Source organism: Meles meles, chromosome X, assembly GCF_922984935.1.
Source record: "Meles meles chromosome X, mMelMel3.1 paternal haplotype, whole genome shotgun sequence".
NCBI classification, from domain to species: domain Eukaryota; kingdom Metazoa; phylum Chordata; class Mammalia; order Carnivora; family Mustelidae; genus Meles; species Meles meles.
The window spans coordinates 1,234,001-1,251,900 of record NC_060087.1 but is presented as its reverse complement, the minus strand read 5'-3'; the positions used below and the strand labels follow the sequence as shown (position 1 = coordinate 1,251,900).

The 17,900-nt window shown below is 47.8% G+C and overlaps 1 protein-coding gene across 1 annotated transcript in view; it reads left to right on the top strand.

Moving 5' to 3' along the window:
• LOC123935269 (dehydrogenase/reductase SDR family member on chromosome X-like) overlaps positions 1–17,900 on the top strand; it is a 116,250-nt gene that overhangs the window by 24,586 nt on the left and 73,764 nt on the right. Inside the window, exons 2-3 of the mRNA XM_045995946.1 lie at positions 1,883–1,990; positions 8,387–8,455. Coding sequence (XP_045851902.1) covers positions 1,883–1,990; positions 8,387–8,455 — 177 coding nt within the window. The remainder of the gene's footprint in view (positions 1–1,882; positions 1,991–8,386; positions 8,456–17,900) is intronic.

Here is a 17,900-nt window from a genome sequence, read left to right as displayed (position 1 = left end):
CCTAATACCTTCATGGTTTATCATAAGGGTCGTGAACGTCCAGTTGGGAGCACCACTGTGAGCTTGAGAACCCCCAAATGATCACCTTTCCAATGTTACACATGTGTTCCCGCCCATCGTGACTGCAGGTGGAGTTACTCACCTGCACTCACGGGCCACTCAGGGCTGCTGACTGGTGTCTGCGTGACTGCGGACACCGGGGACACAGCTGCAGGGAGAAACAGGGAGTCTACCATGGATTTCCAGTGCACATTCCTGGAAATGATTTTGCTGCAACAACCTGAATGTGTTTCAGGTTGCACTAGATATCACCCAAGGACCCCCACCCACATGGGGGTTTTCCCCTCTCGCAATCCTGCCCACGGCATACAGGAGCCCCTGCTCGTGAGCACTGTCAGAGAAGCGTGGGGTCAAAGTGCTTATTCTTGTCAAGTGCAGTGGTGTCTCAGTGAGTTTTGGGGAACATGTCTCTCATTGGGTAAAATATCACATGCCTTTGTAAGGACTGTGTCGTGGGTTTTCATATACACAGTTATGTTCACCCTTTTTTTTTTTTCCTTAGAGTGTTATTTTTCTTGATTTGTAAGAACTCTTTACATACCAGGAAAATAGTCTTTTGCATGTGATCAGAGTTGTAAATTTTTTTTTTTTTTAATGTATCATTTACTTTGAACTTCACTTTTGGTGTGTTTTTTTCTTTTTCCATGCAAAATTATTTTGGTCGTGAAATTTATCTACTTATTCTTCTCAACGTTGATTTGTGATTAGGAAGACATTTCATACGCTAAGGTTAAAGATAAATGGATTCATGCTTTTTTCCCCCCTAATATGTTCATTGTGTAACTTCTACCCCATGGTTCATTTTGATGTGTAGATGGGTCTCATTTTGCCTTTTTTTTCTTAATGTCTGTTTACATGTTCCAACACCATTTATTAAAGAGTCCATCTTTGGGGTGCTTGGGTGGCTGAGTTGGTTAAGCGTCTGACTCTTGGTTGCCGCTCAGGTCGTGATCTCAGGGCTGTGAGATCCAGCCCTGCACTGGGCTCTATGATCAGTGTGGAGTCTGCTTGAGATTCTCCTCTGCCTCTCTCAAATAAATAAATAAATCTAAAATAAAATAAAAGTTCATCTTTGTCACCTTCATCGAATGCTCTAGCTCCCAGGGCTGGCCGGTTCCTAGAGATAACATGTGACTCTCAGGAGCACAGTTTTCCAATGCAAACCAGGCAGTCCACAGCCCTCACCCCACCACCCACCACATCCGTAACCACGTTGTTGGCCAGTATCTACCCTACCCATGCAGATCACCACAGGGCCAGGGACACACACGTAGGGACAGCCACTGTGACCCAGAATCTGCTGGAATTATTCACACCAGCCCATCCTAAACCTGCTGAGCCTGCTTCCCTGACCCATTTCTTCCCACAATGGAGACTCTTGTCCACGCTTCCGTGTCCCTCTGCCTTCTGACCCATCCTGCTGCTTCCCCACGTGGGGGGTGGTGTGGTATGCATGCCCCCTCCTCTTCGAAACTGTGTTCTCCAAACTCGTTGCAACAGCAGGCATTCATCCGCTGGTCTGTTGTCTCCCTCCATACCTGAGTAGTAGTAAAACCTACTTCCTGCCCCGTGTTGCCTGGGAGTGTGGATCCTGGAGTATCATCCACGCTCATATAAATGCTACTCCCACATTGGCTCCGGACCTTTCTGCCAATCATCGTGCCGATACTCTAGTTGGTTCCCGCCATGGCCTCAGCTGGGGATGAGCAAGCGTTTATCAGGTGTCTTTGACCAGGTTGGAATGACTCGGGACTGATCCAACCAATCCGCTTCTAAAACTCACTTTGATATATATATATTTTTTCCTTTTCTTCTTCTTCAGTTTTGGCCCCACAACCCGACCGCGTTGCTGTAGTGACCGGAGGCACGGATGGAATCGGCTATGCCACGGCGAGGCACCTGGCGAGACTCGGCATGCGTGTGATCATAGGTGAGGATTGCATTGTTGGCTAATGGAAGATACTCCGTCGTTGGCTCATATAGAAACAGTGATTTGCTTGTAGGTAAAACCCACCTGGGAAACACCTAAGGATGCCCTTGTAAGGACTTTGGTCCTCGTGCAATGAGGATCCGTGTCATTGGCCTCATTTTACCCTGAGCACCTCTTTAAAGACACCCTCTCCAAATAAGGTCAGGTTCTGAGCACCTGTGTGGTCCGGGCTTCAACATAAGAAGAACTTGGGGAAGACACAGTGTAGCCCGGTGTCGACTCAGAACAGGTGTTCAAAGACCGGCTTCCTTTGCAGCTGCATCCCATAGACACATCCTCCATTCTCCTTGTGACACGCTCTCTCTGCTCCTTACCCCGGTGTCTAACTCCTCTTTGAAAACGAAGGTATTTTCTTTGCCTGGGAAAGCGAACAGAGTTCAAGCGAACCCATTGTACTTTTGTTAATTTTCCCAGTGGATTGGGGGTAGAATTTTTAATCTGCTGGGAAAAATGATACTGTGCCCATTACCTTAAAAAAAAAAAAACACTTCATCCTAATTATGTCTCCTATTGACATCATTTGCATTAAATTAATCCCTTTTGTAGTGTGTTTTTACAGAAATCATATGTATGTCTGGTTTTAGGTGTTAAGGATTGTTTTCACTTAAGACTTTCCGTATAATATTACCCGTAGTCTTTAACTTATTCAATAATGATTTATTTCTTCCTTTCTCCCATTTTTCTCCTCCATCTTTTGCCCACCATCATTTTTTCAAGGATAATTTTGGGTCAGAATCTAGAGTATGGGCAGGGTATTTAAACATGAATGTGTTCCACTCCTTCCTGGCTCTGGGCAAGCTCAGTCCTTGGACCCCATAGACATCTAGTGATGCCTAAATGCACAAACTAAAATCCATGATATTATAATGATATTGAGATGCAGATATAAAAATATGTAAGAACACAAACTTGCCACATGATTATAGACATGAAATCTTTATAGGACCAATAACATGACGTACTGGTGGGTTCAATAACTCCCACTGGTTGGAAGCTGTGATGATCTTAAACTTTATTTTGAGACAGCTGCAACACCTTGACTTGGGTCTGAGAATATCTCTGGTTTGTGTCGGTGGCCAAGTCATAGACCCTGCCCTTACTTCTGTGTCTTGTCCACATTTGGACAAGACATTGGGGGTTGGCCACCATGATGATGTTGATTGCTGGTGTTGAAACTCAAAGACCCCCTGAGTTCCATGGGGGAGGGGATCTCCAAGGGAGCTCTTAACCCAGATGGAGAGCCCCCAGGTCTAGCCAGTGTGGCCTTCTGTTGTCCTCACAGAGGTGTGACTCACATGGGTATACTTAGCTATTCATTCCCGTAATCAAATGGACTCACGCTCCTAACTTTGATTTTTTCTTCTCACTTTTGTCAAACATGACTCCACAACTTAAAATTTTTGTATTGCCTGGCCCTTCCCATGTGTCACTCTTTTGAAAAAGTGCAGTTTCTTACAGTGTTTCCTCCCTCAAGGACCCACGTACGCATCTTTCTCTCGTGAGCCAACTGGTCTGTAGAACGGTATACATTTGCCAGGCTTTGGGAGGGGACAGTTACTTCTTGGTGGACCTCACTATTTTCCTCATCAGTGTTTTTTTTTTCTTCAGAGATGGGTCCACATCCCTGTTGTCTGAATCAATGTAGAAATGATAGAACAGTTTTTGACAAGTCTTTGCAAGGACAATCTTTACCAACATCCATATCTACCCCCTCCCCCACCTAGATGAAAAGCAGTCATTGGTGGATGTGAGGGTCCTGCAGGACAGGGGACCCATCTGAGTGTGCATTTCTGGAACTCCTCTTCAAGTTTAGCATCCATGTGGTGTGTTTCTCTCTCCCTGGGACCTGAGCACATCAGGGAGACACGGTGTGTGATCAGAGGGACTTGTGTCTCTGGGCGACTACTGCCTTGTCTTGAATTTCGCCACCATCTGGGATGACTTGATCAAAGTAATGTCAAGGGGGCACCTGGGTGGCTCAGTCAGGAAAGCGTCTACCTTTGGCTTACATCATGATCTCAGGGTCCTGGGATCAAACCCTGCATCAGGTACCCTGCTCAGCGGGGTGTCTGTTTCTCCCTCTCCTTTTGGCCTCCTGCCCTGCTCATGCTCTTGCTCTCTCTCTCTCTCTCAAATGAAAAAAAAAAAAATTTAAAACTTAAAAAAAAAAACCCAAAAACAAAAAAAAACCAAAGTGACATCATGTCATGAACAGAAGGAGCAATAGTCCCAGCTGAGGGACCGCTGGACCTTGGCTTGTGGTAGAAGGAAGCTGGTAGAGCAGAATGGGGAGGACCCTCCAGTCTGAGAACAGCCGGGGACTTGCATCCAGCCCTGGTTGTCTCTGCCTCTTGTGACTTCTCTAGTGCACCTGTCTTCTTCATCTTCTTAATTCTTTGTGAAACTTGGCAATATTGCAATGCAAAGAAAAAAAAAAATTGTTCCCATTCTGTGCTTTTTGCCTCAGTGTGGCATTTTAAGTCATGATGAAGTCTAAATAAGATGGCTTAGGTCATGATGGGGTCTAGTTGGGTAACTCATGAGGTCTTGTTCAGGTAGGTGATGATGGGGTCTAGTTGGGTGAATGATGAGGGGGTCTAGTTTGGTTAGGTGATGATGCAGTCTGGTCAGGTAGGTCGTGATGGGGTCTAGTTCGGTTACGTGATGATGAGGTCTAGTTGGGTGAGTGATGAGGAGGTCTAGTTGGGTTACGTGATGATGCAGTCTGGTCAGGTAGGTCGTGATGAGGTCTAGTTGGGTTAGGTGATGATAGGTCTAGTTGGATTAAGTGATGATGGGGTCTAGTTCGGTTACGTGATGATGAGGTCTAGTTGGGTGAGTGATGAGGAGGTCTACTTGGGTTAGGTGATGATGAGGTCTGGTTGGGTAACTCATGAGGAAGTCTAGTTGGGTGGAACATGAGGTCTTATTCAGGTAGGTGATGATGGGGTCTAGTTGGGTGAATGATGAGGGGGTCTAGTTGGGTTAGGTGATGATGAGGTCTAGTTGGGTTAGCTGATGATGTAGTGTGATCAGGTAGGTCGTGATGAGGTCTAGTTGCGTTAGGTGATGATAGGTCTGGTTGGGTTAAGTGATGATGGGGTTTTTGGTTAGGTGATGATGAGGTCTAGTTTGATAGGTGATGATGAGTTCTACCTGGGTGGCTCATGAGGAAGTCCAGTTGGGTAAGTCCGTAGGAAGTCAGGTTGGGGTTAGGTCATGCTGAGGTCTAGTTGAGTGAGGGGTGTGATCTACAGACAGAATGCAGTGAAGGCACGTGAGGGAGCATGTTGTACTCATGCATGTGAGGACTGGAGCCCTGACTCTCCTGTCAACTCCTCATTTAGGTGATACCTGCTGAGACCAGGGACAGTCCTGCCTGCACCAAAGTTCTCCTTCTCTTGAAGTAAACAGAATGCTCCTGTGCTCCTTACCCTCCCACATCTTCTTTCCCACAGAGCTTCTGGTGTCTGCATGGGTCACGGTTTGACCCGCTCAGTCCAATCAAGTGTGAATGTTCCCTCCTCCCCGAGTCCTTCAGGGAGTAACTGCATATATTCTGAGAGGAACAATGTTTTGTCTTGTGTGACAGTTTGATACAAGGCCACTTAACCAAATATTATCATGGACACTTTAAATTTCACACTAAATGAAAACTAAGAGATGTGTATATCCAATTTCAAGTTTGCCAATCCTGAGTCCATTAATGTTTAAACCGTAATCAGTTACTTGCTGAAGAATTGGAAAAGGGAATGTGGCTCCAACCCAAGCACATTAATATTGCCATAAATACATTAATTATTAAATTTCTCATTTGCGCACGATAGCTCCGTTCTTATAGTTTCAAAATACTCTTTGGGTAGAGGATATGTCTTTGTAACTCTTGATGAATAGCCTTCTAAAAGATGGCTTTTGAGACCAGGGGCCAGTAGATTTTTTCTGGTGTGGACCAGATAATAAATATTTGCTTAAGTGTGTCTCTCAATGGTCAGCTCTGTCTTGATAGCCGGAAAGCACCATTGGCAATATTGGAAGCTGTGGGTATGGCTGTAGTTCCTATATATATATATAAATATATATATATTTTTTTCTTTTCAAATCAGGGAGATCATTGGATGTGGCCCCAGGTTCCTAGTTTGCTGGCCCTGGTTTGAGTTCAATGTCTTGACTTAGCCCCCCACTGAACGCATGAGCAGATGGCAGGCCCCCTATGCTTGTGCCTACCTTCCGTTCTGGTCAAGGACTCTACCTTGCATGCAATATTTGGTCAGTCAGTGTAGGAAATCTCTAGCAACTGCATGCATAGGGTCAAGGTTCCGTATCCAACTCTGGGGAGCCAGCTGGTAAAGATGACCTTTCCAAAAGAGTGCCTGTGTCCATGCCTCTAATGCAAAGCCTTAGGGAGAGTAGTGACCTGCCCGTCGAGGGGAGGCGTTACCGTGACCAGTTTCCCCTCCTGGTTTGATGCCCCCGCTTTCTCTGGCCGTTGACATCTCTTTCGGAACGTGGAGCGTCTTCTCTCCCGCTTCACGCAGGCTTCCACTGGGCCACCTTTGATGCCAAGATGGTGAATGCCAGAAGCATAGCCCGCCAGTGGATGGCTCTTGAATATTTTAAAATTGCGTGGAAATTCCGAAATAAGCTCACGCATGTACACGGCCCCAGCTTAGAGAAAGGTGAGTTTTATTTTGTCGTCTTTGAGGCTTAGAACATTTAGAGATGGAACACAACTTTCCGGTATGGCATCCTGTCCGACTGTGCACCCCGCAACACAGGGAGACCCTCTGAGCAAAAATCTAACAACCGTATAATAGGTTCTTTCTTCAAGGGAGCCGAAGGTGTGAACACTATCACGGCTGCGTTTTCTTGACGTCTGCCACTTTGAACTCCTTTAAGGTGGTGGCGCCTGATATAATCCTTCACTTCACCCCCTGAAGATGTCTTTTATCTCCGATTCATCTCCAGCTGGAGCCAAAGACGTTTCTGATTTCACGACGTTCACCGCTTCTGCGGTCTGTGTTTCCTTAACGCTTTGTTGTAAACCCTTCTGCTTCTGGGAAGGGTGTTCCATCGGGTTTTTTTGGCGGGGGTGGGGGGCACTTGTCAACGACACAGAGTAATTAGTGCAGGATCAAGTGGCGAGGGGATCCATAGCTGAGCCCCTTGTACGTTAGTTCGAATAGAAAAATGAAACAAAATACAGGAAAACAGCGTGTAGAAATGTCTCCAGAACGGATTGCTTGGTGATACGTTTTCATGGAGATCTCAAGAGGGTTGTACCCCAGAGAACACCTGGCCAGCAGCGGCTGGACGCAGGTGTGGGAGGGTGATGTGAGCCGCTCCAACCCTTTAGGATGTGGTCCTCCCAGGCCAGGTGTCTCTCCTGCTGTCCTCATGCCACCTGTCACTTCTCGGGGCTCCAGGAGCTTCACTCCCACGCCTGTGTTTCTCAGATGCCAACTCCAATCGCCTTGTGCAGAAGCGTGCCCATGACTCACCCTGGCAGGGCGTTTCGGGGTTGGCTCACCCCGCAAAGGAGCTGAACATCTGCCTGTTGTCCAGTTGATCGTGAGCGCTGGTGTGTGGGAAGACAGGGTGTCCTGATCGTCTCCCCGAATGGCAGCCCCATTCGGCACACCTTAAAATTCGGACTGTGTGCTCAGGGACACAGTTGAAAACAGATGCCTTCCTCCAAACATCAATGCACCGCCATCTAGTAAGACACTAAAGAAACCTCATTCACTATTTTAATGCCCAGATGTCACCGTCTCTATTTTAACGGTGATGTCCCTCATACACAAAACACGCGTGGCCATTCTTCTAAGCTCACGTTTCCCCAGAGTCATACCTGTGGATTTTGTACAGGGTCCTCCATAAGGACATGGGAATCCCACGTTCATAGAGGGAATGGCGCACGGTCCTTTTGGAGCTCAGACTGCCAGTGAGTGGGGGGAGGTGGGTGTCCACTAAAGTTTCTTAGGAAGTTCTATGAGTGCTCTGACCTTCCTGCGACCATCTTTATGCTCACGCAATCCTTGGCTCACTCCCGTCCCCCTGCCCCATGTTCTTTGTGCCGCCGGCTGCGTCACACCCCAGTAATCAACCACAGGGACATTCTTCTTCTCACCAATGCAGGCTAAAGGCAATCCTCCATCAGCTGATAGGTTGCCTTGGCCACAGCTGTTCTGGTGGCCCTGTTCCACACCAGGGCTCGATGATAAGCCATAAAGAGCCCCCTCCGAGGTTGTGTTTTGCATCTTAAGACAACATTTTCTTGTGCTCGATAATGTCTGGAGGACCTCGCCACTGATTATAGCTTTTTTTTTCCCCTTATAGCTGGAAATAACGCCGGCAAAGCCCAGGAAGCTGTGAGACAAATACAACAAGAGACTTTGAACGACAAAGGTAGTGTTCTCGAGCCTTGTGGGTCTTGTCCTTGTTCCGAGTTGGTGTTGACAGCTGAGCTGCAGGCCTGGACGTTGGATCACGAGTGTGGGCGTGGAGGCAGCACTCGGGGGTGGGGATGTCTGTCTTGTGCGTTTCTTTTGGGGATTTTCAGTCCCCCCAGAGAGTGCTGAATGGCAGGAAGCATGTCCCAGCATTGCTCTGTGGAGGCATCTTCTAATGAAAGCGTTCGAATGCACCGGTCGATTGCTTATCTTGGGACAGCGGGACCTTATTTCCATTCCATGTCCATCTCCAGGGCTGGGGACGTCAGTAGCACGTCTTCATGCCGAAACTGTCCGATGCGTCTACTGGTTGCCGGTTCTGAGCTGCAGATAATTCCATCATGGATGTGTCTGTCTCCGCTTTGCTCTCTAGCAAATCCTGTAGTGCTTGCTCTCTCTACTTGTCTAACCCGAGCAGTGGACACCTATCTGTAACCTCTATCCTGGTTGCAAACGCTGCGGAGTGCTTTCTGAGCCCTGCTCGTGGGCCTCATGTTTAAGAAAAGGAGATGCACATCAACCATCTTGGACTGGATCCAACCAAGATGGCACTGTGGGCATATCCCAGACACAGGCTTCTCCCGTCTGAGCTTATGGTGGTTCTCCTCTTCCTCCTCCTCCCTCTTCTTCCTCCATTTCTTCTCCTCCTTCTCCTTCTCCTTTTTCTCCTCCTCCTCCTTCTCTTTCTTCTTTTCTTCCTCCATTTCTTTTCTTCCTCCTTCCTCTTCCTTTGTTTCTTCTCTTCCTCTTTCTTCCTCTTCCTCCATATCTTCTCTTCCTCCTCCTCCTTCTTTTTAAGGTTTTATTTGTTTATTTGAGAGAGAGAGAGAGAGAGAGAGAGAGAATGAGCAGGGAGGGGAGTAGAGAGAGAGGGAGAATGAGACTCTACACTGAGCATGGGGCCTGACTTAGGGCTTGATCCCATGAGCCTAAGATCATGACCTGAGCCAAAACCAAGAGTCTGTAGCTCAACTGACTGAGCCACCCAGGCTCACCAGTGATGATTCTTTTAATAAGGCAGGGGAGAGAAGGAAAGCCGTGGAAGGCAAGTCTAGTGAACATCTGTCTTGTGGTACCCTTATTCCCCACCTAGCTTGTCCAAGGCAGCTTTGAAAGTTGGCATTTCACTCTGTGCACACAGCTGGGGGACATTCCGGTTGCCCCTGACCTTTGTGGCACAATCCCTTTGATCCTGGGACAGAACATGGAGGGGAGCTTCCCTGTAGCCCAGCGCTGGTCTGGCTCTTTGGGAAACACCAGGCCGCTGTTGCAGATGGGAGCCAATGCCTTCTGCCACCTGCCCTGCACAGAAATGATCATGACAGATGGTCCTCGTCCCCGTCCCCATTTACCGTGGCTCATGGAGGTGGCGTTCTCCAACACAGTTGTGTTTTAGTCCTGCAGCATCGTGGGGAGCAGGTTACAAATGCCAATTCCCAGCCCCACGAGGAGCCAGAGCATTTGAGAATGGGACCTGGGCATTTGCATTTCCCTCCGGTTGACATCTCACGGCCCCGTTACAAATGCACCGGCCCTTGATTTCCAGACCCAACGAGGAGTCTCATGGGAAACCGCCAAATCATATGTTCTTTGTGACTTTCGAAAAATGCCGAATGAATTTTTTAAAAAAAGGATAGTTTAAAGAACAGTTTGCCAAAATTTGCTTGGGTTACAACCCAAGCAAGGAAGGAGCAAAAGTTCATTCATAAAGTTTAAGAGTTCTGCACGTTCTAACAAAGCTGTAAGCAATAACCCTGGTTTGTCAGAGGAAAGAATGTTCTAGAAGCAATTCCTAAATGAGAAATGGCTACTGCTGCCGTCTGTGTGTTGAGTTTCAGGTGTGGGTGTGCAAAGCCTGTATGTTCAAGGGACAGCTCTTTGTCCGCTCCTCTGTGCTGAGCTGTGGGGGAGGCCGCCGAGGGTCTTAGGGTCTGCGAGGCAATGAAGACAATGATTCCTAATCATGCAGGACAGTGTGCTCTCTTCTGGGAGCAGGCATGCCCCCCGCGTCAGAGCTGACGTGCCCTCTGTTGGCGGCTTCTGTTTCTTCTTTCCTCCCAAATGCCACCAGGTAGACCTGGCATTAGCATCTGGGAGATGCAGGTCCTTGAGTGGCTAACCCTACAGGGGCACATTTGCAGTTCCAGGAACCTCAGCCAATCTCGATGTGCGCTGCACCCTCTCATTGCCTCCGGCTGCTGGGCACGTCCATTTATGAAAAGGGCAGACCCTTTGTGTGTACAAGGAGCATGGCTGTGCGTCCTTGGTGGGGGCGGCTGGTCCTGCTTTGTTCTTTCTGCTTCTTAGAACAGAACCAGCAAAAGTCCTGAGGGGGGTCATTGGGTCTTGGGTGTAGCGTGGCCTGGAAGTGGTTGTGTGGGGTCAATGAAGCATCTGGACCCAAGCCGGGTGAGCCCTGAGGTGTGCAGCATGGGTCCTCCAAATGGGGACCCCGTTCAAGGTCATTGCCTCTGTCCATTATGACCGAATGGGTTGATAGGGTGAGCAGGGGGAAAGAGGTCTGAGTCAGATACACACACACACACACACACACACAGGCTTTGACGTGAATTTTGGGTGCATTGAATTAAAGAAGAAAGTAGCACTGTATTAAGTTTAGATCAGAAGCTAAGCCTTTGGAGGTATTGGTCAGTAGAGGGCCCCCTCCCAGCACGTCAGGTGCAGGATTCTGGGGCTTCGCTGGGTGGGAGTGGTAGGGTGGTGGTCCAGGAACAGACGTTTGCTTTGGCTGAATGAGGATCCAGGCTCAGGGTACCCCCCAGAGACACCGTCCAGACTACCAGGGGCCACTCCCTGTGCGTGGGACTGTAGGTCGCCTTCCTCTCGCCACCTCTCCCTGCAGTCATGTCCAGCTCAGGATGCCCTGCAGAGCTGAGCTCAGAGGGAGACGCTTCTCTCCAGACCAGCGTGGACCCATTGGAGACCCTCCAAAGTTCTCGCCCACGCACCACCGCCAGTAACGCAACTTGGGTTGAGGCCCACGGGAGCCACACTTACTCATGGATTATGGCTCTTCTGTGATTTCTGCGTTGGGTAATTGTGTCTCTGTGGATTCTTTAGATTTTTTTTTTCTTTTTTTGAGCAAGCAAGCACACATCCTAACACTAGTGTAGGTTCCTGTGAAGAACACAATGACTTCTCAATGCCTACAGGCTCTCCAGCCTACTTCCTCCTCTTCTCTGGACTTAATGTTAAGTCAAAAACAAACGAAAAAAAAAAAAACTTAACTTCTTAATTGAATGCTTCATCCTCCTTAATTTCTGGTAAGTAAAAAAGAAAAAAACAAACAAAAACCCAAACTAACTTCTTAATTGAATGCGTCATCCTCCTTACTTTCTGCCTTTGAGGTCATGGTCAGTTGAGATCCTGCTTTGGGTTGGGCTAGGAGGATGCCCACATACCAACCTTCGACTATTTGAGCTCTTGGAAGGATAAATTTATGAGTGTTTTCAGGAACCAATGCGATATGGTTCATTTCTCCACTGAGAGATTTTCCCAGGGACAAGAGTTTGAATACCTTATCATCGTATCAGTGGTGCCAAAATCTTTATTGCTCTTGAGTCATAACTGCTGAAGAAAGCTGTCTTGTTTGGAGCAGATACTCTTCCTTCTAGGACCAAAATAAGTAGATAAGTAAACGAAATAGAAAACAAAAATATGAGACCCAACACCACCACAAAAACAAACAGCAGAAAGACATAACAGCGTCCTAGCAAACCCAAATGGAAATAGAGAATTTAAATAATATTAAAAGGATTTAGAGAAGGTAATTCTGTTTTTGCTATTTGCCATAGACTCACATAAAGCCGTGGCATTAATTCCGTAATCCTAAACCTTCAGCATGATCCTACTGAGAATACGGAGTCTGGGATCTTCTCTAAAAGGCTTTGCTTTGTGTTCTTCAAAAGTGGGTTCTTGACCACTCTCTGTCTTTCCTAACATTGTCCCGCCAATAGTAACTTGCTCCGTCTTTACTGGGAAGAAGGGCTCGCTATTTGATTCATGGGCTTTTTGTTCAGGTCTCACGTCCAGTGTGCTTTCATTGAAAGAGAACTTTTCCCGTGCCGGGAAAAGTCAGTTGTGTGCACTTACCAGCGGGATGGTTTCCCCTTAGAAATACGTCTTTGCACTATAATGTTTGGATTATCCAACGGACTACAGAGTACTTTAATTAGCCATGGAAGCAAGAAATACTATGACGTCAATTTGGTGTTCATTATGCAAATAGTTATTAGCGTCTCTGGCTCACAATCTACTGGTCTTTGTCATCTGAGAGAGATTCGTATCTTGAATGTAGTCCTACCTTGCCATGAGTACACACCTACCATTTTTCTTTTACTCCTAGAGTCTCTGATTTTGCAGATTGATCCTCCTGGAGTTTGGCCCATTTGGAAAAACTTGAGTGAGTGTTGATGGCATAGATTTCTTGGTTCCTTCCACCATGTTTGTTTTTCCTTTATGACATAGAGTTCTCAGCACCCACTACCTATGGTGAAGAGCTTGACGGGAATTTGTTGGCCAACAGTCAACGGTATCCGTAAAGAAGTTCGAACAATATTCTACATGAATATTTAGGTCCAGCATATATTCAAGACTACTTATCTCTTCCTTAGTTAACATAAAATGGCCTTTATTTACATGAATTTTTTCAAACTAGAGTCCCATTTTTTTTTTTAACCTTTCAATTTTAATTTAGTGTCCCAAGTTAGGCAATAAACAGCCACATTCGCTAGCTAGATGACAGCCAGGCAGACAGACAGACAGCTGGTTTCCTGGGGGGGGTAATTAGAAGTTTTAGAAGGTCACCGTGTCTTCTCTGAAAGCATGAAAGGAGATGCTGAGCACTTTGTGAAAATTTAATCGGCTATTATAGCTCTCACCTTGTTCCTTACATTAAAAGGCTCTTCATTTCTCAGGCTTGCAACGATTAATTTTAACCTTTCGAAACACTAGCAAGGTGAATTTTATGAGAGAGGGCGATTGTCTGCCTGGTTTCCTTAGCTCCTCTATAAATACCTAGAGGATTAAAAAAAAAAAATCCCACAAGGAAGAATTTTCCTATTTTTGGAACACTCTGTTTATTTTTAAGTGAAACCAGATGTTGATATCTTAGAGCCAAGGATGCTCATCGCCTGGGGGGTGGGTGGGGGGGGCTGTCACCTGGGCTGGACAGGTGCGTGGGAGGGGCAGGTGTGCAGACACAGGGAAGGTCTTTTTCTTCCACACTCAGTGCCCAGATCTGTCAGACTCGCTCTGCTGAATACCCTGGATGAAACCCACCTCCTTGGGCTGAGGTGCCGTTGACTGTCTCTCTCTGTCCCTTCCTCCCTGCCCTCGTCCTCCTCCAACACTTTCCAACCTGCATGCCCTGCTTTCAACATTTCCTCCTCCTGGACTCCCTTCTCCCCACCTTCACTTGTCAACCTGCTACCTCTGTTTCCTACCAGATACCTCTTCATGACATCTCCCAGGGATCCTGGATGCAATCCAGCCCCGGTCTTCCATGTCTGTTTAGCTTTCCAGTACACTTCTGCCACACGTCCAGCATCCTGCATCCCCCCGTGGCCTACAGGCTCTGCAAGAATGCACCCCATCCACGCCATGCCAGGCACCTAGAAGCCCCTCAAGGGATCACATCTTGATGGCTCCTGGTGGCCAAACCTTGGAGACCTCACCTTGAGATTCAGCTTTGTCCCAATGCTGCCACCCCTGATAGTTTATATGTCCCCAGAGATCCTGTCCAGCCACAACGTCATTTGACAGCTACTCTTGAGAGCCCTGACTGGCCGATAAGCATGCAACTCAAGGTCAGCAGAAAGGACTTTGCATTGACCTGTGAGCCTAGGAGAACCAGGTATACCATGTGGGATGAGCAGGTGCCGTGATGGAAATGCCGGAGCAGCAGATCTCTTTCTTTGCAGACAGTTGACTTTTGGAGGAGTCGGTCATTCTGCGTTCTAGTGCTGCTCAGGCTCTGACTGAGGGGGCCCTGAAGTCCTGGGCATGGTGGGTGGGGAAGGAGAGACCCTGAACCAAGAAGGTTGGATCAAGTCAGGGGAGGGGGCATCTTGCCCAGTGGCTCAGGGGGTGCACACAGCTCATTCATGAGCCTAGAAATGGGGATCAGAGGGAAGTCTGTGTCTGGCCTCGTCCCAGAGAAACAGATGGGGCATTGTGAGTCCTGTCTAAGGGAGGTGGGATGAGGATTCTTTGTGGGAAAATGTTCCTTGGAACACAAAAGGGGTAGGGTGTTTCTCTGCCTCACCGTCTTCCAGGAGCACAGGTGTTATGGAATGTCCGGGTCTCCCCAAAATCCGTGCAAGGAAGCCTTGAATCCCATTGGGGTGGTGTCAGCAGGTGGAGCTTTTGGAAGGTCCTTAGGGCTACATGAGACCATGAAGGTTGTTGACCCCCTGAACCCATGATGGGATTATTGTCCTCATGAGAAGAAGGAGGAATTGGAGCTCTTTCCCCATCAAGTGAGGATCCAACGAGAAGATGCCATCCATGAACCAGGAAGCAAGTCGTCACCTGACATGACACCTGCAGGTGGCTTGACCTTGGACGCCCAACCTCCAGAACCATGAGAAATGATCTGTTATTTAAGCCACACATTTGGGGCTCCCCTGTTACAGCCGCCCAGACAAAGACAGCTGATCTCTGGAGTCCCTTATGGGGTCAGGAGATTGTGCTCCCAAGGGCAACGTGTAAGAAGTATATTTGGCCCTTGGGGAAAGCCAAGAGAAACCAGCTGTCTTAGATCTACTTCGTCCTAGTCATGGTGACCCCTGCAGCCTTGGGACCACAGAGAGCCAGTTCCACGCTGGCCTTCCTGAATGTCCAATGGGACAGAATGCCGTTGCCCCACTCATCACATCACTTTGGCAGAGGGATCCACCCGTCCTCAGACTCTCCAGTGGGGATTTGCCAAGTACCGCCCACTTGCAGGCTCTGTGGGAAGCAAGGAGGTCAAACGGGAGGAATCGTCTTCCCAGGAAGACGTGGTTGGTTTATTAACGGCCGACTTCACACCGATAAACGCGTTGGGAAGTAGAGAGTTTCCCCGAGCTCAAAGGGAGCAGTGGGCCTGCCTCTGCGGAGGGAAACTGGATGTGGTGAAAAGTGGGGAGACTCTCACGCGGTTTCACTTACCAGAGAAGGCAACGTGCCTTTCGGAATATTCTTTTTTTTTTTTTTTTTTTAACTACTTTTTTTTTTTTTTAAGATTTTATTTATTTATTTGACAGAGAGAAAGATCACAAGTAGGCAGAGAGGCAGGCAGAGAGAGAGAGAGGAAGGGAAGCAGGATACCTGCTGAGCAGAGATCCCGATGCGGGGCTCGATCCCAGGACCCTGAGACCATGACCTGAGCTGAAGGCAGAGGCTTTAACCCACTGAGCCACCCAGGTGCCCCCTTTCGGAATATTCTTAAAGAGCAAGTGCATGTAAGCGTTAGATCAAAACCCGTTATCTTCTTCGTTTGGTAGCAATGATTTGAGTTTCAGTGTGCCGTTGAATTTTCTGTTATATTTCATGCACGTGAACGATGGACGGGCGAAATGTAGTGAGCACACGTGTACCCGCTGCGTGGTTTCCCCCAGTCTGCACATCTTGCTGCAGGAGTTTCAGGTTATGTGTGCGTGTGAAATAAGATGTTTCAGGTGCCACTTTTCTCCTGTATACCCCTCCCCCGTTGTCCCGTTATTGCACAGAAAAATGATTCTACAGCTTAGGTCAATATTGTTCTGCACCGTTTGGCAATGCTTCCTCTGTACGTTGAGAGCATAGAAGGGAAAGATGCATCTCTCCTCTTCTTATTTGCACTTCTCCAGTGATGCTTCCATTTAAAATTAATTATCTGAGGAAATAGCATTTCTCTGACCATCTGCTGAAGAATGCTGTTCTGGGAAAGCCGGGATCGTGGTGTTAGCAATTTCTGGTGCTCGCCGAGCCGGCGAGCTGTGCCATTCGCTGATGGGGCGCCTTGGTCCGAGGCCCCGGCGGCATCTGGGCATTTGCAGAGTGGCCATTTTCAGACCAGAAATGGGTCATGGGTGTCTCCTGCAAACCTCCCAGTCAGCTCTCTGGGGACCAGGTGCAGCCCTGCAATCACCTTCACTTTGCAAAATCATGCACAGGATGGAGGTTGTTGCAAATAAAATTGATCCAGCATGCGGGCAGAGAGAGCCCCGTGATCTCTTGATTAAGTCCTGCGTGCGGGTCATATGCTGATAATCTCTTTATGGGTTATTGAAATGCAACTGAAAGGAATTGTCCATACCAGTCTTTTGGAATGCATACTATCTTCTCTGTAGTCCACCTGCTTTCCACTCAAGCCCGACCACCTGGAGTAGTTGAGTCTCCATGACTTCCTAAGCCCCCAGCGGGTGAGGGACCACACATTTTGGATTTCTCCATCTCAAACCAATTTGGGGGATCTCCTGGGTCCATCCATCATCAGCACTTGGTGGCTCTGAGGGTTCTCTGAAGGATAGAAGACCAGAGGTTGCATACTTTGGATTTGTTATGGGGACAAGCTCTCAAGACAAACCCTTTGAACATACAGGAAAGGAAAGAAAAATCACGGAAAGGTGGCATGTGACACAAACAGAAATACTTCCCATATGGAAAGCGTGTCATCTCATGAGTGATCTGCTACCTCTTCTGTTTCTCTTGAGTGTAATTGAGCCAACAATCCATTGCAAAGGTGAAATAGACCAATGGGTTTGAATCCAACAGAAATTGTATTGATGATGATTCCAGATTCCACAGTGCAGCGGGGTCGTCCTACAGAAACCACTTGGTGGGTCTGGGGATGGTGTCCAAGATGGTCCATGATTATCTGAAGAAGCAATGGAGATGGTTCTTCACAGCTACATGTTCGTCTCCAGCTACGATCTCCTTCAACACAAACAACCTATTGCAACACACAGAACTCAGACGGGATAGGAGAATCCAGCTGTCTTATCTTAAGCCCCACATTTGCAAAAATGTAAGACATTCTGAACATCCCAGTCTACGCCCAGAAGAGAGAGGTCACGTCTTCCATGTGTGGCCGCCAAGGAGACGTCTGGCTTCTGCTGTTCACTTCTGCGACCCGTCTCTTGCCACCGTGAAACAAGACTAGCCTCAGCCACATATGTGGTTGGAAAAGGAGGAGTGTTTTCACAGCTTTTTTTTTCTTTCAGGTAATTGTGGGTAATCTCTGATACCTCTCTAAACCCAACAGGGGGTGGTTTCATAAAGGCAAGCTGCCACCTGGAATCTGGATTCTTTAGCAATGGCAGCGACAAGGATGTGTCCGTGACGTGCAGCCGGGGGACCGGCTGTGGTTTGTGATCACAGGGGTGGGTCGTAGTGAAGGAGGAAGTTCTAAGAGC